Below are 22,997 nucleotides of genomic sequence, written 5' to 3'. Positions count from 1 at the left end.
TGTGAATGAGGACAAAATAGAAAGAGCCAATGAGACCCACTTATCATACTCAGGACTACAAACTCCTGGAACTGTTGCTTGGGGTGGCGGGGTGGGCAGTGGTCAAAGCCTTTGGCAAGAAGAAATGTCCCACTTAATTCTCAAGGAAATAGGGACCAGGCCTATTGATTGGAGAGACTTGAGAGGGAGGAAGGTCTGATTTAAAATTTTCCTCTAGAAACATATATTTAACCTTAGTGTCTTTGGTTTTAAAAGGGCATTCTGACTTCTGGGAAGAACATAGCTGAATGGGAAGGACGTGAACACCAGAGAAATCCCTGCCGCTGGGACCTGGCTGTGGAGGGCAATAAGCTGAGTTCCTCCTGGGGTCTGTCCTGGAGAAATGAGAGGGGCAACTGAATGAAACATCCTGGAGGCGCAGGCTTGTCCTCCTCCTAAGGCCGGAGAGAGAACGGGAGGCCGGGGAGATGGAGAGCTGGCTACAGAAACACTAAGGAGGTGGGAAATGGCTTTCTGGGCCTAGGGGGCATCTTGAGTAAGAAAGCATGACTTACATTTACTACTTTGAAAAGGCATCAAACTGAAAACAGGAGGGAGAAAACAAACTCACATATCTGGATACGTGAAATGAACTGTCATAGCGTGGGCCTGGTGAGCTGAATGTGCACATGGCCCTAATTACCCAAACAGGACCCAAGGGGAAGGGAGTGTGGGCCCTCACCTGCCATGGAGGAGGAGAGGAGAACAGGGAGACGAGAGGGGCTCACCTGCGGGCAGGCGAGGGGGGCCGCAGCGGCACCAGCACAAAGCCCATGCTCTGCAGATACTGCACGTACTGCTGCAGGAAGGCCAAGCTCAGCTCCTTCAACCAAGGCTCCTCCCGGGCGCCCAGCGGAGGCCCGTCCGAGGAGTCGCAGTTGGCAGGGGATTCTCGACTTCCAGAGGCCGACTCAGGGCGATGGCGCCGCTGTGGGAGTGGAGGTTAAGAGAGACTCTACCCGCCGGCAACCACCCTATCAGGGGTGAAGGAAGAGAGGTCCTCCTGGAGAAATCCAGAGTCTGGAGCCTCACCTGTCCCTCCAGGGGCCCCGAGGTCTCTGCGGGCCCATGCAGCCAGGCTGCAGGGTCAAAGAGCAGGGCCGTCGCACAGTAATGCACCAGGCGGGATGACTGTTTCAGGGTCTCCAGCTCCCCAGCCTGGAGAAATAGAGTGAGCGCTGGGCGGGGGGCCAGGGCAAGGGTCACGGGGCGGTCCGGAGGACGTGGGCGGGGCACTCACACTGATGGGCATGCTGGCTGGGGCAGAGCGCTGCTGCCACGTGACAAACAGGTTCTCCATCTTCATCTGGCGCTCCAGCTCTAGGGGTTGGAGGCTTTTACTGGCAGACCCCAGGAGCAGCCACCCCTCTTCCTGCCGGGCTCCACAGCTGGCCCTGCCTGCCGCCCGGCCCAGCACACTCACCTCTGCGCTCTGCCATCTTGATCTCCAGGAACTGTTGTCCATGGTAGGTGACGGGATCGGGCGGTCTGGGCACAGGGCCGAGGGAGGAGGTGGGGCGGGCGGCCGTGATATCCCGCAGGGCCTCATCGAAGGGGAATGTGTCCAGGGGAAGGGGGCCCCCGCCCCGCGAGGACCCACTCAGCCGGCCCTGCTCACGGCTCAGCGGGGGACTTGCACTCCGGATGAGGGTCTCTGCTTCTACGGTCGGCAGCAGGAATGGGTTTGGCTCCTGAGAGAGACGAAGTCTCACAATGGGTCCAGGGCCTCTGCCCTCAGACCTCCTCTCCTACCCCGTGGCTGCCTCTCTGACTCGCCCTCCCTGCGACCTCTGCTCTCAGTCTGTCCCCTCTCCTGTTTCCGGACGGCAGCTTCCTTTAGCTGACCACCCAGGAGAGGAGGGGCCCAGACGGCAGGCACCTTTTCATCCCGCACTGGGAAGTCCAACTGGCCGTAGTGGTGGAAGAGCCCCAGCTTCTGGCTGAGGAGGCAGAAGATGAGGTGGGCGCGTGCGTTCTGCCACTGCACGAGGCGAACCAGAGCACGGCCCAAGGCTGCGCCCAGGTCTGGAGCCCAGTTGTAGGTCAGTAGCTGGAGCTGGAAGTCAGGGCTCAGCGTCAGTGGGATCACAGAGCCCCTCCTACCACCCAGCCCCTGGCCCCACGCCTACCTTTTTGTCCACGACCTCTAGCAGCAGGAACCTCTGCCGGGGAGCATTTCGCCCCATGCTCCCGTCACCTCCCGGCTCAAAGCGCTGCATGGCTTTGGCAGCTATGGGGTCAAGGGACAAAATGAAGGTCTTGGGACTGATCCCTCTCAATCCCTCACTGACCCCCAGAGGGTCAGAGGCTACAGGATCAGTCATTCTGAGACCCCCCCCACCCCTACTGCAGGCTGTGGCCTCACCCTGCTGGGTGGGTCTCCTCCACTGTGAGAAGTTCCTGCCCAGAAGCAGCAGGTGCCGCTCAGCTGCCGGGCGGGGCGGTGGGCCCAGCTGTCCAAGGGAACACGGACTGAAGAGCTCTGGCTCAGGAGTCCTAGTGGGAGGGAGGGACAGACAGAAAGCAGACCATCCACGGCCCCATTCCCTGGCCATCGCCTCTCCCACCTCAGCTTCCGTGAGATCCCAAACTCACAAATGTTGCTCAAAGATGCGGACACTGGTGTCGCCAGCCATTGAGGTGACCAGAGTGGTGAACTCAGACAGGACGGATGGGAGGAGGAAGCGGGACACCATGTGAGTGGAGCTCCTGGACACCGAGGCGCATCCTGGATCCCGGGCACAGAGGTTGTGGTGGGGCTTGGGGCTGGGGGCTGGGGACTGGGCCACAGGCTCGGGGGTGGGAGAAGGGTCTCACCAATCTGAACCATGAACTCCATCCAGCGCTGAGCAACACGAGCAAACACAGGCTGCAGGGTGCCCGCCTCACCCTCTTCCAGCTGTGTGGTCCTCCGTCTGAAGACACAGCAGGAGTAAGAGCCTCGCACCCACACACAAGACCTGCGTGGTCACACGCACTCAACAACCCCTGTGACCTCACAGCACATTTGCCATGACAACACACATACCTTTGTCTCTGGGCCCCAGACTCTGGGCCCGCTGCCCGCTCAGTCCCACCCGGAGTCCGAACGCTTTCCGTTTTGTGACGCCTCCGGCCCCGAGTGTCTTCTGGCCGATCCAGGACAATGTCGTCAGTTGTTTTGGGGGAACCCAAGTCCCCACATTCTGTTTTACTCTGGGGGCAATGCAGTGAATGAGGAGGGGCTACTGGGAAGGGGAATGTGGTGGAGGATGGAGGCACCCAAGAATAGTTACAAGAACCCAGAAGAGCTGGAGGCTAACCGAGCAGCCTTGAGCAGGCTACTCAACTTTCCAGATCCTCAGTGGCCTCGCTAGTAACAGGCCTGCTGAAATCTTGCAGGCTGTGAGGATCTGACAAGGAAAGTGGAAATGAAAACATTTAAGCTGAGGCTATCTGTGTATAAGTGGGAACGTGCCATGTTCTGTATACTCCTGTCTAAGGGACAGAGCTCTGAGGCAGGGCCTCCAGGGAGTAGAGAGGGGAGACAGGAGGCAGGCAAGAAGGCAGAGGTCAACCTCACTACCTCCCTTTATTCCATTACCAGCATATCCCAGAAGCTACGCCGGCCAGCTTTGCTGGGGGGAGTCACAGGTTCGCCAGGGCCAGGGCTGGGGGGAAAGGTGCTGGCTCGGCCTGCAGGGCTCTTGGTGTCCAGCGACCCACTCCTGAGACTCCCTGTGAGCAGCAGGCATTACAGACTCTTGTCACTGACCGTCAACCCTCTTTCAGACAACCCAGCCAGCCCCAAGACTGGTAAGAGACAGACATGCCATTTACTTACTCTACCTGTTCCTGCAACCCAGCCAGCCCCAAGACTGGTAAGAGACAGATATGTATTTACATACTATACCTGTTTTTGAATGGCAGGGTGTGTGTGTGTGTGTGTGTGTATGTGTGTGTGTGTGTGTGTATGGAGTTCCTGGTTGTGTGTGTGTGTGTGTGTGTGTGTATGGAGTTCCTGGTTGTGTGTGTGTGTGTGTGTGTGTGTGTGTATGGAGTTCCTGGTTGTGTGTGTGTGTGTGTGTGTGTATGGAGTTCCTGGTTGTGTGTGTGTGTGTGTGTGTGTGTGTGTATGGAGTTCCTGGTCGTGTGTGTGTGTAGGGAGTTCCTGGTGGTGAGTGTGTGTAGGGAGTTCCTGGTCGTCTGTGTGTGTGTGTGTGTGTAGGGAGTTCCTGGTTGTGTATGTGTGTGTAGGGAGTTCCTGGTCGTGTGTGTGTGTAGGGAGTTCCTGGTGGTGAGTGTGTGTGTGTGTGTGTGTATGGAGTTCCTGGTTGTGTGTGTGTGTGTGTGTATGGAGTTCCTGGTTGTGTGTGTGTGTATGGAGTTCCTGGTTGTGTGTGTGTGTGTGTGTGTGTGTATGGAGTTCCTGGTCGTGTGTGTGTGTAGGGAGTTCCTGGTGGTGAGTGTGTGTAGGGAGTTCCTGGTCGTGTGTGTGTGTGTGTGTGTGTGTGTGTGTGTGCAGGGAGTTCCTGGGTGTGTGTGTGTAGGGAGTTCCTGGTTGTGTGTGTATGTAGGGAGTTCCTGGTCGTGTGTGTGTAGGGAGTTCCTGGTCGTGTGTGTGTGTAGGGAGTTCCTGGTCGTGAGTGTGTGTGTGTGTGTGTGTGTGTGTGTGTGTAGGGAGTTCCTGGTGGTGAGTGTGTGTAGGAGTTCCTGGTCCTGTGTGTAGGGAGTTCCTGTGAGTGTGTGTGTGTGTGTGTGTGTGTGTGTGTGTGTGTGCAGGGAGTTCCTGGTCGTGTGTGTGTGTAGGGAGTTCCTGGTCGTGTGTGTGTAGGGAGTTCCTGGTCGTGAGTGTGTGTGTGTGTGTGTGTGTGTGCAAGGAGTTCCTGGTCGTGTGTGTGTGTAGGGAGTTCCTGGTCCTGTGTGTGTAGGGAGTTCCTGGTCGTGAGTGTGTGTGTGTGTGTGTGTGTGTGTGTGTGTGTGTGTGTGTGTGCAGGGAGTTCCTGGTCGTGTGTGTGTGTAGGGAGTTCCTGGTCGTGTGTGTGTGTAGGGAGTTCCTGGTCATGTGTGTGTGTAGGGAGTTCCTGGTCGTGAGTGTGTGTAGGGAGTTCCTGGTCGTGTGTGTGTGTAGGGAGTTCCTGGTCGTGTGTGTGTGTAGGGAGTTCCTGGTCGTGAGTGTGTGTAGGGAGTTCCTGGTCATGTGTGTGTGTAGGGAGTTCCTGGTCGTGAGTGTGTGCAGGGAGTTCCTGGTCGTGTGTGTGTGTAGGGAGTTCCTGGTTGTGTGTGTATGTAGGGAGTTCCTGGTCCTGTGTGTGTGTAGGGAGTTCCTGGTTGTGAGTGTGTGTAGGGAGTTCCTGGTGACAGACCCCCAATCTCAGCGAGTGACAGCCGCACACAGGCACTTCCATCAGGTGTGTCACCGTGCTGATGCAGAGAAGGTGATGGACAGCCGAGAATGTGTATCTTAGATGCAGCCTCCGCCACATCTCCCCAGACTCTCCTTGCACCCTGACCTGGAACACCATCTCACCTGGATCTCTGGGGTTCTCCCCTCAGCCCTGGCCCTGGCGAACCTGTGACTCCCCACAGCAGGACTCCATGTACCTGCGGATGTATCCTCTGTACACAGCGGCGCTGGCAGCAGCCAGAGCTCCATGATGGCATCCGCCAGGGCCTGGCGAGCTGCTGTTCGGAGCTTCTCCTCCAGCTGCACAATGCTGATGTTGCCCTTTTCCCACACATCCAGTCGAAGCCGTGGGGCCCCGCTTGGAGCTGGAAGAACAGGGGCCACTTGAGTGTGTCCCTGGTTTCCACAGCATTAAATGAACACCCCCTCCTCTGACCAAGCCGCCCCACCTGAAGAACTGCCCGGCAGGACTGGGCAGCGAGTGACTTGAGTCAGCTGCTCGAACTCTTCCTGCTGCAGTGGGTCTGGGGGCCCCGGAGAAGAAGTGGGCCACGATGCCAGCGAGATGGGGGCTCCCTCCTCATCCATGAAAGCTAGAGTGATGCAGGCGACCCCTGGGTAGAAATCCAAAAGGAAAGCTCAGCTCTGCGACTTCTGGGCCCTGCCCTCCCCACCCCCCACCCAGCTTCGGGACAGGAACAGGCTTTCCCACACCCCGTGGCACCACGGGCCCAGGGGCTGCGCTGTACCTTTGCCCCCAGTGCCCTGTCCTCCAGGCTTGTTGTACAAGTAGATGTCCAAGTCGGGGAGGCCACCCTGCGGCGGGAGTGGATGCTGCGGAGAGAAGAGCCTCTGAGCACTAAGACCAGGCAGATGGACACAGGCTTCAGGGAACAGGTATCCACGGGGAGAGTGGGGAACAGGCACACGCAAGAGCAAAGGGAGACACAGGTAGGTGTTACGGGCCGGGTGTACAGAGGTCCACGGGCGCACAAAGGTACCCGGGTGGGGATCTGCAGAAAACAGCTACTTCAGCAAGCATGCACGCAAGTGTGGACGGGGCGTGCAGCCTCACCTGGAAGTGGTTCCGGCTGTTGCTGTCCGTGTACTTGGGGGAGTGCAGGAAGATGAGTAGGTTCTGCCGCAGGTACCAGGCCAGGGCGGGAAGCCAGGGCCGGCAGCAGGGTGGCAGGCCCAGCTGCAGCACCTCTGAGGGCAGACTCCCTGGGGGCTGGATGAACTGCAGAGAGGGAAGGAAGGGGAGTCAGAGCTGAAGAAAGAGGTTCTGGCTGCGACTGTCCCGGCGGCTGCGGTGGAGTCACGCAGGGAGCCTGGGAGGGAGCTGACCTCCACGTCAGCTGGCGTCAGCTTGCAGTTCCGCACGAGCATGACCGTGATGACGTCTAGTGTGGCCTCATCCAGGCGCCGACGCAGAACCCGTACGAGCTCATCCGTGATCTCAGGACCTGGACACGGCCACGGTGGGGAGGTGGAGACACTGGCAGAAGATCCAGCCACCCCATCTCATCCCTTAACCCCAGACTCAAACAGGCTGCCATACATCAGAAGCTGCCAGCACTAATTTCTAGTTCTGCCAAGCTACTCAGCGTTTGACAGGCGAGTCTTACCTCTCAAAGCCTCGGTGCCCCCCTCAATACAGTGGGAATAATAATAGCATCTATCTCATCAGTAACATTCTTAGCCCAAGGCTAGTATACATTTATTGAGCCATAAATAAATGAGCCAGTTGCCTACTGGATACCTTGGGTTCAGTGTATCCCAAACCCGCCCCAGTATCTGGCCAATGGGACCACCATCTATCCACATATTCAGTCAGTTTAGACGTCTGGCTGCATTTTAGCCAGCTATAGGTCCTACCCTTCAACATCCCAGGAGCCTGTCCTTTCCCACCCAGCTCCTGCTCGAGAGATGCCCGGAGCTAGTGTAAGAAGTCCCAGACAACTGTGGAACCACATCTGGCCACTCCCCTCACCTGCCTGCCCCACGCCATGCACCAGCAGCTGGATATGTCTGTCCACTTGGCCCACAGGACGAGCAGCATCGGAACTGCGGCTGGACGCCATGTCCAGGGGAGAACGAGGACCCTGCAGGGACACTGTGGTCAGGGCCTGGCTCCAGGGAGCAAAGTCTGCAGGAGCACGGGGCAATCGGGGAGTGGGGGATACATGCCGAGGCTTCCTCGGAACAGATGGGCTCCTGGCTTCGGGACAGAGCAAGGGACGGGGGCAGGGCATCACTGTCCCATGGCCGCTCACTGCAGGACGTCTCCAGGAGCCTGGGAGAGAGTGGCACGGGAGGGCTTTGGACCACAGCTCCTCCACTGCCCCAGGCTGTAGCCCGGCTTCCCAGGACCCACATACCGCAGGTAGTACACAGCTTTTGTTGCTCGCTCCTGATAAACAAACATGTTCTTCCGGTTCACCACAGAGAAGGCATTAAGCACAGAGCGTAGGGCCTGGATGGCTGTAGGGGGAACCTGGGCTTAGAAAACTCTTTTCTCCAGATTCCCCACCCCCACCCCTGACCCTGCTACACTCCACCTGCCCTCTCATGCCAATCACATACCCCGAGAGACGCCCATGCTGGGTCCCATTTTGAGGCGTGAGTGGACTCGAATCACGGTTCCCCATACGACGTCACAGGAGAAATGGCCAGGGACAAACTGCATCGTGGCGGCCAGGTACCCTCGGGGCCCACAGCTCTCATCGGCAGCATAATCTGGGGGACGGGAGATGGTGGATCAGAAACAGGACACAGCCCTCTGCCCTCAGACTTCTCACCTGTGAACTGGCCTACCTGTCCTCAACCCACGACTCCTCTGGCCGATCGCTCTGTGGGGGGAAAGACGGTCACTTTGGGTATTAAGATAAGCTCTTAGGAAGACAGGTCATAGCACAGAGGTTTTCAGAACTATCTCAGGAAGACATGGAGAAGGAGCTAAGAAGAGGTATCAGGAAAGGCAAAGCATAGTCCTGGGGATGCTGCCAGGACACTCTGAGCCTGTCGGAATCTAATATAGAACATATCCTACTCATGTACTCATTGGGCAGTGCAATAATAATACACACCCCACTAAAACAGAACGTGTGTGACTGCTCACATACCCCTACGGCAGGGGCGACACTACGCCCTTTGCTCTGGAGGACAGCTAGCCCAGAAAACCCGAAGGGTTGGGTGGCTCTTTGCAAGACTGTGGCTGCAGCCCACGGCCTTGACCGACCCCTTCCAGGTTGATGAGGAACCTTCCAGTAGGTCAAGGTGGCAATCTGGTTTCCCACAGAAGCTGCTCTAAGATGTGAGCAGCGTACAGGACACCCAGGGGGCTGCACAGTCTGGACTGGAATGCTGGTTACTAAGGGTTTCAGCGAAACCATATGGAAAGACTAAAATGAGGAAGGGCTGGGTCTGGGCTCCGACTAGTCTCACATCCTGGGCTGCTGGGAGCCACTGGGAAGGAGTGCTTGGCGGTTGCAGCTCATACTCAATTTGCAGAAGATGTCTTCTAAACCCTGGGAAGTCCATCAATTACGGGGATTCTGCTTTGATATGGAACACATCCCAGGACGTGCTGAGAGACGCGCTCTCCCGTAGCTGTTAGCAACATTTGTCTACAGACTTGCCAAGCATGTTAAAGATAAGGAGTGATCTGACATGACTTTTAGAACTGAGGGAAAACGGCAAAGGAATGGCACAATCTGGCTTTTTCCTGTGAGCTGGGGTGAGAGGTCATGAGGAATAAGAGAAGGGAGCAGAAGTGTGGAGATTTTGATTCCCATCTCAAGTAGATGATCATGTGTTTTCTAACCCCAAAGGTTTCTGTGCCTGCCTGTCCGGAGGGACAGCCAATCAGAGGGAAAATCCTATGGGCACTCAGGTTCCACCCCTCCGGGCTTCTCGCCTGTGACCTGGCCTACTTGTCCACCATCCCCTGCCCTTTCCTTGGCCCCAGCCATCACCCAGCAGGGGCGAGATGGTCATTTCAGAAAACAAGGCAGGGCCAGTAGAGCATGCCCTTAGGAAGACAGGTCACAGCGGCGCCTGCTCCATGTCCCTTCTCTCCTGTATTCTTCAACGGTGCCCCCTCTGCTGGCTCTTTCCCATGGAACAGAAACATGTTCAAGTCTCCACCTTATTTTAAATTCCTGCCTTGCCTCCCACCTTCCTTTAGTTTCTGCCGGATCTATTTGCTTCTCCCTTCATTGCCAGGCGACTTGAAAGAGGAGTGCCTCCCGGCTCCTCCAGCTTAATATCCTTTCATGTTTCCACTTCCTCTGGTTTCCTACTCCTGTCTCCACTGAAAGCACTTTCACTAGCCACTGATGACCCCGTGGCAGCCAAACCTGGTGATCCTTTTCGGTCCTCTTCTCCACTGTATTACCTGGCACTGAGGACCAAGTAATGGTGAGTGACTCGGTCCTCCCCCAGCTTCTCAGCAGTCTTCGGTAAAGGAAGGCTCCTGAGTGGGACTCACCATCGCTGGGCAGTGGTACCCGCTGACGGGAGTGGAAGGGGGTCTCGCTACGCCACAGGTCTTCTTCGCTCTCAGCCACCAGAAGAGAGTTGCACACATGACTGTCGTGCAGGTCCTGAAGAAGCAGCCGCTGAGAGAAGAAGGAACCAGCTCTCAGGGAACTGAAATACTCCCGCATACACTGCTGGTGGTGGTGGAGGGGGTGATCAAAGGCTAGAGAGAATGCCCATTATCACTGGGGGTCGGAGGTCAAAAAGAGCATCAGTAATCACTGGGAGCTCAGAGATGGTGTCTGACAGTCACTGGGCTCTGGGTGCTACAGCCAGTGAGGGACATCTGTCCCTCCTCTTTGCCAGAATCTGTTTACTGCCCTTCAGATCTCAGCTTAAAAATCTCTTCTTCCCAGCTTTCCCTGACACTGCAGATGGTCAGATCCCTGTTAAGTGTTCTCACAGTCTCTGCTTTTCCTCTGCAGAAGCCTTCACAATTGCAGCGGAAATAATTTGTGTGCTTTAGTGGTTTCATATCCATCTCTCCCCATTTGACATAAGCTTCCCTCTGTCTTAATTCATTATCTCATCCCTAATGCTAGCTGAGTGCAATGAGAGGGAGCATCTCACAGTCACTGGAAGGGAATGAGAGAGTAACCCACTCTGGGGGTGGGTTGGGAGAGCTCCTCAGGTTGTAAGGACACTGGGGAGTAATAGCATCCCAGTAACTAAGGGTCAAAGAAAATGTCCAAGTTGGATCAACAGCCTCCGAAAGTCAAGTTCCTAGAAACTCCTTCCTTATCTGGGCTGCATCCCATGCCTGGAGAGCCCTGCCCCTTACCTGGTTGACCTCCCTGCAGATCTCCCCAACTCGCCTCACCAGGAGCTGCTGCAGGTGGCGACACTCGGTGCCTGGCCCCCCATCCTCCCGAATCAGGCTCCTGGGGAGGATACATCAGACACAGAATTGCAGTGGGGCAGGAGAGGCGGGAGGGGGTCATGGGAGGAAGGACCAAGAGGAGGGAAAGGAAGGAGGACTGGACAAGGGGAAGTAAACATGAAGGGAACTAGGAAAGATGGAATTCTCAACAGCAATTCTGGAAGTCTGGGCTCCAGGCTGGCCTCACAGCCTCCACGTAGGTACCACCTGAGGTTTCCCTCATGCAGTTCACCTCTTCTTTATCCTCCGATCTTCTTTGTCAGAATGGTGGGCCTCCCTTCTCTTAACATGCCCACCCCCATGATTAGAGATGCCTAAGTATGACGCTGCTGCTTACTAACTGGGACCTTGAGCAAGCATAATATAGCCTATGTGTGCTGGAGTTTCTTCATTCTGACCATAAGGATAATAACACTTCGCAGGTATGTTACAGATCAAATGAGTGATCCATATAACAAGCAGCACAGTGCCTGCCACATGGCAAGTACTTGTTAAATACTACCTATTATCCCTTATTTTTATATGCCTACAGCTCCTGAGCTGCTGTGAACTATAGATTCTCTTAATGCTTGGCTAGGAGCCAAAATCCTCATCAGCTTTTCAACTCCATTAGAAGAGCGGAGTGATACGCTTTGTTACAACCTGTGGGAAGTGGTCAGGAGCCCCCAACCTCAGAGCACAAGTCAGATCCCTACCCAAAACCTGAGTCCCAAGTCTAGCCTTCTAACAACACTGAAGAGGGGAGTTGTGGGACCAGGGAGAGGCTAACGTCGGCGTCAGGGTGCAGGCCCAGCTTTTCCTTACCTCGCATGTGCGTACACTTCCACACGGTCCTGCAGCACCCGGACAATGAGCCAGAAGTCAGGCAGGCAGGGTCCAGGGAGGCCTACGAGCGAAGGCTGTGGAGGTGGAGGCCCAGGCGGGGTCCGCAACATGAAAGGGGGCTTCTCACCTGGGGTCTCACTGGGACCCTCACTGTCTGAGCCACTGCTGCCACCATCGTAACCTGTGTCAAACATGCTCAAGTTCGACCTTACCCTTAGGCTCATGTGAGCCCCAAATGCATCAGCTTGGTGGGCCCCCCTGGGTTAGTCCCTACTGATGGACCTGCCCAGACCTTTCACTATGCGGCCCTGAGTCCACTTCCCATCAGCTTGGTCTTCCCTGCTCTGCTCCAACTTACCTAGGTGGTCCGAGTCCACACTGCCCTGACTGGACATGAGACTGAGTCCCCGGCTGGGCCCAGGCTGGCTCCCTGGGAAGAGAAGGGAAAGCCTGGAGCCTCTCTCAATCCTGCCAAGGACGCTTTCTGAACATGGGTGCAGGGCCAGGGAGGTGCAAGTCCTCTCTTACCTCCTTGGGGCAGGTTGGGCAGACTGATGAGCAGGGGGCTCTGAGAATCCTCTGGGGAGCCAGGGGCTTGGGGGCTGGCTGTCAGGGCCTGAGGGTCAGGAGGTCAGGTTGGAGCACAGCCCCATACTTCCACCACCACCCGCTCCTTTCGCAGGTCAGCCCAGGCAAGACTCACCTCCCCTTCAAGGCCTTCAGCCCTGTCCTCCTGGCTGCGCCAAGCCCAGGCCGGGGAAGTCCCAAGCTCCCTGTGGGACCCACCTGGCTGTTGGCCCACTGCCACAAAGAAGAAGCCACTGTCAGGGTCCTCAAGAAGAACGTGACCAGGGAGGTGGAGGCGGCGGAACTCCTAGGGAGCAGGAGCCAGGCAGAGGTTAGGCAGGAGCAGCTCTCCCTACTGGTGGGCCCCACACTTCCTCATCAGACCCCTCACAAGTAGCCGGTGAAGCACAAGCTAGCATCCCCGTTGTTATGAAAAGGCTCAGTGACTCGCCCAAGACTCAACAGGCCCGGGGGCAAGGGTGAGCTGCCAGGCATGGGGTCAGAGTCAGACCACAGGGTGAGGAGGTGGACTCCAACCGAGAGAGGGCCTTCTGGTTCTATCCATGCAGCCTGGGGAAGGACGGGCCCCAGGGTGACCAGGGAGCGTCTCGAGGGCAGCATACCTCCTTAAACTGTGTGAGAGAACGCTCTGGCCCAAACACAAAACTCAGGGGCAGCGTTTGGCGCAGGCAGGTGGAGCGTCCGGGTGAGCTGTGGATGTGGGCGGCTGCGCGGTGCAGGGCCGGGCTCTGGGGGATGCCCCCTCTTCGGAGCGCCCCCACCATCTCATCCTCCAGCAGCCAGCGGATCTACAGTCAGAGAGCGATGCAGGGAGTGGTGAGGGGCACCCCCCACGCCGACTGGGGCATCACTGTACTCCTCTATCAGAAGACACTGGAAGAGACTCTGCCTCACAGACTGGGACAGGCCTCACTGGACCCCAGAATAAAGGGGGTGTCTTATGTCACCATCTGATGGAAAGGGTGTCAGTTACAGTGCTGAGGGGTGGTTACTTAGGCTGGGGGAGGGAAGGCCCTCACCTCACTCATGGTCGTCTCAACAGCCAGTCTGTGGGGTGTGGCCAAATTAGACAGTCCTGGGTGCCTAATTGGAAGAAAGGTTTACATACTGGTTTCCAGAGGACAAAAACCAATGGGGAGCAAGGAAGTCTAAGAGGGAGATAGGAAATACCTGTCTTCTCCTGGAGGTGGAAGTGGGGGCCCCAGCCCATCATCGGATGGCTGCCCTGGGGACCGTGGGAAGGACGCACTGCTTTCAGAAGTTGACCTAAACAGAACAGGAGCAAAGATCAAAGGTCAGCACCTATCATCCTCCCAAGGCCTCCTCCGCAATCCTTTCTTGGAATCCTTAAGGTACCTTTGGTCCCCAGGCACCCCTAAACTCCTTAATGGTTCCCATTAAGGATCCCAAGGCCCCAGATCCCCCACCAAACTTGCTGCCACACCGGTGGTGCTGAGGATCTGAGGTCGGGGGAAGCTCCACTTCCAGGGGCAAGGTCAGCACAAAGACGTCCAGAGTGACACTGAGGTCCCGCAGAGCAACTCGGCCTCCAATAGGGGGGCCCTCCAGGCTAGAAAGCACCTGGCCTGGGAGAGGGGGGAGGTTAGGGGTCACTGGAGCCCTGGGACAAGCACAGATTCCAAGTGTCTAGGGCTAAAGAGTTATACCCAGAGGCTCTCTCCCACCCCCAGACAGGCAGGCAGGCTGGACCAGGTCCTATGGCCCTCCCCTGGGGATCTCTAGACTCACCCAGGCAGGTGGGCAGGCTGCACACAGGTACTGAGCTGTGCTGGCCACGCAGCCGCACGGAGCACGTGAGGTGCAGGAAGAGCGGCGGTAGGTCATGCGCCAGGCTCTCAGGCCCCGTGGGGGAGTCGCCCCCCAGGATACTGAAGGAGTCTTCGTCCGGGTTCACGGTGTCTGCATCTGACAGCGAGGCACAGTCCAGCCCAGCAGGCCCCAGGTCTGGTTCACGGCTCTCGCGGTACTCCACTTCCAGCTCTGGGTCACTCTCGGTGACCACGCAGCAGGCAGATGCGTCTCCTGGAGACACATGTCACGTGGTCAACAGGAGAGGCTGGCGGCGGAGGCCCTGGATGCTGGCTGGAAGCAGCCTTTACCTCGTACCCACTGGCCTATGTACCTTCCTCTCCCATGAGCTCAGCCTCTGAAAACTCCAAGTCACTGACTTTTCTGTCGACTGTGTCCCGGGGGCCCTCATCCTGGGCAAGAGAAAGGGACAGCTTGACCTGAGGTGGGGCCTCAGGGGACCAAGCATCAGGGATCAGGAGGATCTGGGTGGGCCAAGCAGGCTTTCAGGGGCTACAGGCTGTGGGGAGGGAGGGAGGGAGGTAAGGGAGATGGCCGCTCACCTCACGCCTGCTGGATGGAGGGCAATAGAAGAAGTAGTGGGGGTTGGAGGGCACGGTGCGGAAGTGGAGACTGCTGATCTCCAGGAACTTCTCCTGTTTGGGGTTAGAAGGCTACGATGTCAGCTGCTATTTGGCTGAGCCTACACACCCCCAACCATGAGGGACCACTGCCCAGCCAGGGCTCTGTCTCTCTGCCCTCACCTGGATGAGGCTGTGAAGAGCATCATGGGCCTCTCCTCTGAGCTGGCAGACATCTGTCAGAGAGATCTCAGGCCCGGGTCTGGATGCCCAGGGACACGGGTGCTCTGAAACTCAGGCTCGCTTAGGTCCTCGGTCTCTATGCTGAGCAGGGTGGGGGGTAGTGAAGTGTTAGGAAGCATTGCGTCCTAGAGGAGCCTGCTTCCCAAGTGGAAGCAGCACACGATGGTCTGCCTCCGCCTCTCAGAAGGGTGCTGAGCACAGGACACTCGCAGGAGAGGGCGGGAGAACCCACCCACCCGTCTCCGCTCTAACCGCCATATTGCTTGGTGGCTGGACATTTCTGTGCAACAGAGTGAGTAAGGCTGATTCCTGGCTTTCAGCAGGTGGAGGGAGAGGTCATTCATCGTGGAAGAGAGACCCAGGTGGAGAAGCAAGGTTTGGTGGGAAAAGTGCACTCATCTGGGGGGCATGAAAGGTGGGGGATGCAGACCTCCAGAGAGGGAACTGGGCACCACCAGTGTACTCAGCCCTCTGCTCCTTCCGTTCCCCCAGTGCTGACCCCTGCAGACACCAGACACACAGCTGTCTGCCTGCCTGCCTCTCTCACTCAACAGTTTCTGTCTGAGACTCAGCAGTTTAGGGGATTATCACTACAATCTGGATGTCCTCGGACAAGCTTCTGCTTTCTCTGATGGCCACTGGCAACTCCCCACCACTAACCTAGCTCAACACTCCACACCAAAACAGGAAAGCTGGGAGAACCAGGAGAGTAAGACGGGGAGACTGCTGCCCATGTTGAATGGGAGACAGAAGCCTGGGCAGGAGGTGGGAAACCAGTGACCAAGCATGCCTGGTCGCTTCCCCAGGGCAAGAGGCCCCGGGCTATAGGGGCTTCGTCTGTGTGCCCCCTTATACATCATTCAAGAACCATCCCAACCTGGACTCAGAAGCCAGGACAGCTCGTTCCCGAGGCTCGGGGCCCTCCTCCATGCTGCTGCTGAAGAGCCCTGGGCTGAGAGGACCAGGGCTTGGGGGTGCATGAGGCAAACCCCGAGTGTGGCCACACAGCGCGAGCAGAAAGGGGGTGATGTCTATTTCCTGCAGCAGCTCCTCACAGGCATCCACTGCTATCAGCAGGTCCTGCGAGGTCACGCTCTGTGCTTGCTGCAAGCTCCGGAACAGCCCTGGGGGAAGCAGAAGGGGCCACGAGGTCAAGCTCTGCGAGGACCTCTCCAGTCCCCATGGCCGTCATCTGCAAAGTGGGCTCCTCCTTGCCGCGGCGTCACGCTCACCGCGGACGTAGCATCGCTGTGCGTGCTCCTGTAGCAAGGCACAGTGGCTGGCTGCCCCCTTGTGCCTGGGCTCCATCCAGGCTGAGGAGAGGGAAGGCTGGTCGAGGAACTGAGTCCTAGGAAGGGAAGGAAAGAGAGGGCTTGGCCAGCTCCCCTCAGTGACAGCCCACACTCAACCATCCCCACCTTCCAGTGGATTGTCCCTAGGTCCCTACCAAAGGCAGTAACGGCCCAGAGACTTCAGCTGATGCACTGAAGGAAGTCTAGCACTGGGCAGGCAGGACATGGCCAAGAAGCTGAGCTCCTGACACTGATCATCAACTTGTGTGTCTCTCCCCTTGAGCCATGGCTGGGGGCCGTGGTTGGCTGGGGGCGGGGAAAGGACCCAGGTCAACACAGAGGGCACTCACCGGAAGACGAGATCTCGGGGTGGCTGAGGGGGCTGCATGCCAATCATCTGCTCCCTCAATGCTTCCAGAGAACAGCTATAGATGTAGACAGGACACCGGGTCCGGGGCCCATCTGCACCCTCTGTCTGTGAAGCCTGGCGCCCAGGGTAAGCTGGTACGTCCTGACGGAAGGGTGGGCTCAGCTCTCCTGGATTCTGGGCACTGTCTGTGGGCAAGAGGTAGCCCATGGCATCCAGCCCTCTGTTCCCGTTCCCGCTGCTGCTTAGCTGACTTAAGAGTCAGCAGACTTACCACTGGCTGGGGTGACACTGAGGGTGGGGACCTGGGACTTTGTCACCGTTACCCCAGTTCCCGCCAGATCTTTCGGGCTGGGGGCCCCGTTCCAATCTTCAAACTTAGGCCTCATCTCCTCTTGAGGGGGTCCCTCTAGGCCATATGAAGCCAGATGTAGGACATCTGCAGAAGAAAAGTGAGACATAACTCAGAGCCGCCTGGCGGGCCAGTGAGGGAGCTGAGGGGATGCGTGGGAGAGGTCAACAGTCAGTACCTGAGAAGGTCGCGGGGAGGAAAGTCAGAAAAACATGCTGGGGGGTCACAAGCCTTGCATAGCAGCGCCACTGAGGGGGCTGGGCAGAGCTGACGGGCCCGGGAGTTTCAGGAGGGCCTGGACTCTGTACAAGAGAAGCAAAATCAGAGCCGCCTGAAGGGACCACCCAGTGCCCACTTCCTTCCTCTGCCCGAGACTCCACGCTCAGGGACAGCTTGCAACACTGGCGACCAAGAGGAACGACGGCACCCTGTCAGTGGCGGGCGGCACTGAGCCTGCCCAGACTTAGAAAGCTGGGGAGGAACATGTGGGGACGGCAGGAGGTCACCATGATGAAAGGCCTGATGCACCAGTGCTGACCAGGTTGGGAAGACCGGGGTCTCCGATGGCCTGGGCGCTGCTGCCTGCTTGATCCTTTAGGATCCCAGGGTCCCCCACTGGTGGCCCCTCTGGACCTACAATGAAGGTAGAGGTGGATGGGAGAGCAGAGCTCTGAGATGCAGGAAACGGGAGGCCAGAACCCAGCCGGGAACCGCTCTGTAGAGTCTGGTGCCTGGAAAGAGGCGGGGGCTCACCTGGACTGTGGCGGGTCCGCCGAAGCACCTCGCGCAGGAAGGCCGCCTGGTCGGCGGCGGGCAGCGGGAGCTCCCGGTCACTCAGCTCCTGGCCCAGGCAGCCATGCAGCAGGCACAGCACCATGTCATTGGCGGGACAGGGCCCCTCGGCAGGAGGGACGCCCTCTGGCTCTGCCCAACACACACTCCACTCAGCACCCAGGGCCTCCTGCTGCCCAGCGCCCCCGGCTCCGCCCCGGCCAGCCCGGCCCTCCTGCAGCCGCCGCCCCTGACACCCTCTGCTCCTTCGCAGACTCATCTGCTTTCTGTGCTCTAATACCCCTTGGCTGGCCGGCTCTCTAGGCACAAGGTTCACCCACCTCTGGAAAGCAGGAGGAAGAACATCTGGAGCTGCTGGCACTGAGGCAACAGTCCCATGAGGTCAAAACGGAAAGGGATCTCGTGGACGCAGGCGTCTCTTCCCTGGTCCAATCCTGGGAGGGCAGTGAGGGTGGGGGAGACGAGTGCAGGGAGGCCTGGAGTTCCCGTCTGCAGCTGGCTTCTCCCCACTCCTCCCCTGCTCCTGCCCAGAGGCCCCTCCCCACTGACCGGCAGAGACCCTTGGCTCCAGGGGCAGGGGACTCCACTCCTTGCTCTGGCAGAGCTGTATCAGGTACTCGAAGCTCAGCATGGAGCCTATGCAGGCAGCGTCCCGAGGGTGGAGCTAGGGGAGGAGTAGCAGAGGGCAGGGGTGAACCCCAGCTTCCAGCTCTCAAGGAAGCCCCACCAACACAGACATTCAGAACACAGAGACTGAGAGGGACCAGGAAGCCATCAGGCTGTGCTACTCCCAGGGGACTAGGGAGCGGTGGGGTCCTCCGAGGCCACTCACAGCTCGAGGGATCTCACAGTACGTCAAGTCCTGGAGGTGCCTCCAGCTCTCAGGGCCGGGTCCCACCCGTCCATGCTGTGGCTCCACCCACACCTCGGTGACCAGGTTGAGTTCCGAGTCCCCCTCCAGGGCCTCCACCTCCACATCGTTGTCATCATCTGTTGAGAAGCTAAAGGAGGAAGGACTCTAAGCCTGGAAGAAAGGAGAGTCCAACCCACCACCACCTGGTCAGGAGTTGGTCCACAGAGGGTGGGAAGGCCAGGGCTCACGGGACAGCCACAATTCACACACGGCCTTCTGTCACTGTATCTGCCCCATGAAGCGTCTAAAGACAGTATCCCCTGCCCTGACTTTCAAGGTTGGGAGACAGACCTTCAGGGCGCAGTAGGGGGAAGGGGAACTGGAGCAAAGTGGCTCCGGGGGTCGGGCCTCACCTGTCCTTGGTGGAGGTTGAATGAGGCGGGAAGAGGATGTACTGGACCACGCACGTGTGCCTCTCCTCGGCCGCAGCCTGCCCCGGGGGCTCGTTCTGAGACAGGAGGGGAGAGTTTAGACCCACCCCCGCCCTGGCCTTCAGAACTTTAGGCCCCTCGCCACACTCCTGGGATTGGCCTCAGGCCACAGGGTCCCAGTGAGGCAGTGTTTCCATCAGCGCCGAACCCGCTCAGAGGTGAGTAGCCCTGAGATGACGATGGACCTTGGTGGGATGTGAGGGATGGCACGTACCTGAATCGGGAGCTCCAGGACCATGGTGATGATGCCTTCCCCACTGCAGGCGAAATGGAACCCTTCCGAGAGCCGAACTCTGAGGCCCCAGAGAAGCAGCAGTGGGATGGGATGAGATGGGGAGAGACATTCAGCATACAACCCTGGCTTCTGATGCCACTTAAGACGCCCACTTTCCAGTGGCCATCCAGGCAGACTTGTCTGCTGGTGGCCCTGTTCAAACCACTGGTCCTTTAGGGGCAGCAGGTCCAATGAGAACTAGGGGCCAAAGTCACCAAGTTGTGGGGAAAGATGGTGGGCAGGGGAGCAGCGTGCCAGCTCTGTGCTGGCTCTTCTGCAGAGCTGGGGCCTCAGAGATGAGGGCAGAGAGAGGGACCATGTCTGGCTTAGGCTTTCTGCCAGCATCCAAGCCCAGCATTGATGCTTGCTCCCTCCCTGCCCCCCGTGGCCCGGTAGGTTGAGTGACGTACTCAGTGAGGATGGAAAGGAGCTGGGCGATGGCGCTGAGCGGCAGCGCAGGGGCCAGTCCTGACGGGACGCTCCAGAGCCAGCGCTGGTGGTACAGGTAGCGGGACAGTGATGCCAGGCTAGAAGAGGCTGAGCGGCCCGACACCAAGGGCAGTGGCCCCGGTGGCTCCAGGGTCAGCAAGAAGGGTGCCCGGTAGTCCAGGGGCAGCTTCTCATACCTGGGCAACAAGGGCAATTCCCAATTGACCTCTACTCATGCCCAGCTCATGTTCCTGGCCTGTCCTCACCCTCTCTACCAACCTGATGAGCAGCTTGTCCAGTGGCTTATGCAGGACCACAAGGCAGGGCCGGTCAGACAGGGCCTGCTGTGGCCCCAGCGTTGGGGGGGACTTGGAGGGAGAGTTGCCTCCACCGGTGCCCCCCAGCCCTTTTCGTTTCACCTTGGGTGTTGGCTCCTTGCTTTGAACCCGGTGGGGGAAACGCAGGCGCAGGATTTCTTCCCGCAAGTCCGACACAATCTGAGGGGAAACTGTGATCACAACCTCCTGCTCCCATCTGCTATGGACATGCAGAAGGGGTCCACAGACGAGGCGGGAGAGCCTGGGGCCGCATGGCTTATTGGTCTGGGGGGCTCCTCCTTCGACTGGCCCCAGGAGTACTGGGGAGAAGGAGCCTGTTGACACTCTAGGGCTTGTGGGTCGGAGAGTGAGCTGGGGCCCCGCTCACCTTGTGCCGAGCCTGTGCTGGTGTGCCGATGAGGAAACCCAGGCGGAGCACCATGCACGGGGCCTTGGAGATGATGCGGACCATGTAGAAGGAGGAGGGGGGCTGGTCTGGGGCACTGGGGAGAAATGGAGGGTCCGTGAGCAGCCCTCGGCTGGGAGAAGATGGGTTTAGGAGGAAGGAGGGAGAGGGTCTGGGGTGAGAGGAAGAGACACGGGATGGGGGGAGGAGGGGACATCACCACGCCCACCTGGAGAGCAGCTTCACATAGGAATAGCCCTCAACTAGCACGAAGCTGCTCCAGTCACGGAGCAGGGAGGTCAGCGAGGAGTGCGAGATCCTGCACTGGACGGTGCTGTATCGGCCGTTGCTGCCCGGGGTGTGCAGGTGCTTGGGGATGGGCCTGGGGAGAGGGTGTGCGGTGAGGTCAGCCGGCCCGGCCCCAGGCTGGGGGAGGGGGACAGGCTGCTACTTCTCTCTTCCAGGCCCTGTCTGAGGGTCTGGAGGCTCAAGAGCAGGAGGGCTAGGACAGCTGGAGCTTTCCTTGGCCAAGTCAGTACGGGCTCATCCACTGCCTCCCTTCCCCATCACTCCGCGTCCCTCCCGTGCCCCGCTCCTCCACCCCAGCTGTGGCCCGACCAGGGATACCCACGTGTCGTGCTCCAGGACGAGCACCAGGCGATGCATGTGCAGCCAGCGCTGCCACGAGTTCGCATCCATGGACAGCACCGGCTTCCAGTAGGCAGCAAACTGGGCATGGGAGGAGTCGGAGCCACTGTGCTGAAGCGACAGCACCTGGGGCACGAAGAGGTCATGAATGACCTCTGCAGGGCATCAGAGCCTGGGGTGGCGGGGGGGGTCAGAGGCAGCAGTGGTGTAGGGCTAAAGGAACCTTCAGCCCCACCTGGGACAGAGGCAGAAACTGCTTCCAATAGGAAGGCTAGGTCAGGGGCCCCCAGCCTCTAGAATCTCATGCCTAAGGGTCTGAGCTGGAAATGTTGAAATAATAGTAAGAAATAAAACGCGCAATAAATGTAGTGCACTTGAATCATTCCAAAACGACTCCCTCAAACCCCAGTCTGTGGAAAAATTGTCCCACAAAACCAGTCCCTGGTGCCAGAAAGGTTGGGGACCACTGGCTAGATTAAGACAAATGGGCCCAGGGACAGGCAGTGTGGCCTCTTAAAGCTGAATCCAGACACAGGATGGAACTTCCATCACTGACTTTGGGGGAAAGCCTCTGAGTGATGGCAGGACCTCAGGAAGAGGGTATGATTCATACCCTCATGAGGGTAGAATAAGCCCCCAGCCCCTCAGTGCTAGGCTGACAGCTGGGGCCAAGTGTGGAGAAGGCAAAAGACAAACGGAGCCACAGTCCTTGAGAAGCACAGCAGTCGTGGTTGGCGGGAAGTGCGGGGCAGGCTGGAGGGAGCGTGTGGAGATGGCGAAAGGGCTTGTAGCTGGCTGGGAGACCACTTCTGAGGCATTCTGCTACTCTTGACCCTGGACTCCAGTGATCCGTGGAGGGTCAGCTTTCTCTAGAGACTCTTTCCTCCCCTGGGGCGGGGGGTGGGGGTGGGGAGGAGGGGGCTCTGACGGCTAAAGTTCAGGGTCCTGGTTTGGGGGCCTCAGATTTGAGAGGTGAGGAAAATGAACGTGGTTCTGGGCTCCAGAGGGAGAGCACAGGACAGGGAGAACACGTGTCAGGGCCCCCTCACCGGGGTGGTGGAGCCAGGTGGGATGTAGAAGAGAGGCACTCCACTCTTGGTGCTGTCGGGCAGCGTGAAGTGTTCCGGGACGGAGGAGAAGGACTGCAGGTGGGCGAGCATCTGGTCCGTCTGGTTAATGCTGCACAGCAAGGGCCACCCTGAGCCTCCCCGGCCTCTGGGGAGTCAGGGGAGGGGAGCCCCGGGCACGTGGGAGTCTGGACACAAGCCCGAGTGCTCAGGGTGACTCTCTCCAGCCCCGCTTTCACACCTCCGCCCCTCCACACAGTGAGTGGGGCCTCCGTCACTGAGCGGCGACCCTGCTTACCTCTGCAGCGTGTTCCAGAACCGCCGGATAACGTGGGTCCGATACAGCGAGCGAATGGGTTGTCTCAGCGCGCAGGACACGTCATGCAGGATGTCATAACCGCCTTCCATTGTCACTTCCACCCGGGTGCCTCGAGGGCCCTCAGGCTCCAGGGGCCAGGGTGCAGTAGCCACGTACTCAATGCGCATGTTGTGTTTCCACAGCAGCACCAGCTTCACCTCCAGCTGGGACCCACCTTCAGGGGAAGCAGGAGGGGAGGAGGGCCTGGGACTGGGTCCTGTCCGCAACCTCCACCTACAGCATGCAACTCTAGCCTGGCCAAAGGTTCCAAGCCTGGTTCCACAGAGTGCAGGCCAAGAGCCCGCCAACAGACACAAACTGAAGTTCGCAGGCAAAATCTGAAAACAAGCTAAGTCCAGGACACTACACCACTCTCAGCTGACTCACCTGGAACAGAAGGAGATGAAACTGGGAAGCTAAATGCGAAGAGAAGCCCAGCTCAACTGACAGGCAGAGTC

The 22,997-nt window shown here is 58.4% G+C and overlaps 1 protein-coding gene across 1 annotated transcript in view; it reads right to left on the bottom strand.

Moving 5' to 3' along the window:
• Nucleotides 1-22,997, bottom strand: part of SZT2 (SZT2 subunit of KICSTOR complex) — a 53,480-nt gene that overhangs the window by 8,196 nt on the left and 22,287 nt on the right. Inside the window, 54 exon segments of the mRNA XM_070368322.1 lie at nt 768-967; nt 1,072-1,197; nt 1,280-1,359; nt 1,463-1,730; nt 1,919-2,095; nt 2,169-2,269; nt 2,405-2,535; nt 2,635-2,767; nt 2,857-2,954; nt 3,068-3,234; nt 3,623-3,756; nt 5,623-5,790; nt 5,875-6,039; nt 6,175-6,259; nt 6,501-6,665; nt 6,773-6,891; nt 7,419-7,530; nt 7,616-7,721; nt 7,807-7,909; nt 8,012-8,164; nt 9,918-10,047; nt 10,749-10,848; nt 11,652-11,853; nt 12,031-12,102; nt 12,201-12,288; nt 12,376-12,546; nt 12,863-13,048; nt 13,280-13,343; nt 13,431-13,526; nt 13,705-13,846; nt 14,010-14,303; nt 14,404-14,482; nt 14,633-14,725; nt 14,834-14,913; nt 14,916-14,974; nt 15,771-16,017; nt 16,126-16,241; nt 16,536-16,740; nt 16,827-16,991; nt 17,083-17,206; nt 17,443-17,537; nt 17,658-17,828; nt 18,017-18,130; nt 18,246-18,360; nt 18,529-18,697; nt 18,963-19,057; nt 19,255-19,333; nt 19,725-19,940; nt 20,023-20,240; nt 20,449-20,563; nt 20,696-20,848; nt 21,098-21,240; nt 22,164-22,293; nt 22,480-22,714. Of these exon segments, the coding sequence (XP_070224423.1) occupies nt 768-967; nt 1,072-1,197; nt 1,280-1,359; nt 1,463-1,730; nt 1,919-2,095; nt 2,169-2,269; nt 2,405-2,535; nt 2,635-2,767; nt 2,857-2,954; nt 3,068-3,234; nt 3,623-3,756; nt 5,623-5,790; nt 5,875-6,039; nt 6,175-6,259; nt 6,501-6,665; nt 6,773-6,891; nt 7,419-7,530; nt 7,616-7,721; nt 7,807-7,909; nt 8,012-8,164; nt 9,918-10,047; nt 10,749-10,848; nt 11,652-11,853; nt 12,031-12,102; nt 12,201-12,288; nt 12,376-12,546; nt 12,863-13,048; nt 13,280-13,343; nt 13,431-13,526; nt 13,705-13,846; nt 14,010-14,303; nt 14,404-14,482; nt 14,633-14,725; nt 14,834-14,913; nt 14,916-14,974; nt 15,771-16,017; nt 16,126-16,241; nt 16,536-16,740; nt 16,827-16,991; nt 17,083-17,206; nt 17,443-17,537; nt 17,658-17,828; nt 18,017-18,130; nt 18,246-18,360; nt 18,529-18,697; nt 18,963-19,057; nt 19,255-19,333; nt 19,725-19,940; nt 20,023-20,240; nt 20,449-20,563; nt 20,696-20,848; nt 21,098-21,240; nt 22,164-22,293; nt 22,480-22,714 (7,552 nt within the window).

Source organism: Bos mutus, chromosome 3, assembly GCF_027580195.1.
Source record: "Bos mutus isolate GX-2022 chromosome 3, NWIPB_WYAK_1.1, whole genome shotgun sequence".
NCBI lineage: Eukaryota > Metazoa > Chordata > Mammalia > Artiodactyla > Bovidae > Bos > Bos mutus.
The sequence above is the reverse complement of the archived record's forward strand: the minus strand, read 5'-3'. Positions and strand labels throughout refer to the sequence as shown.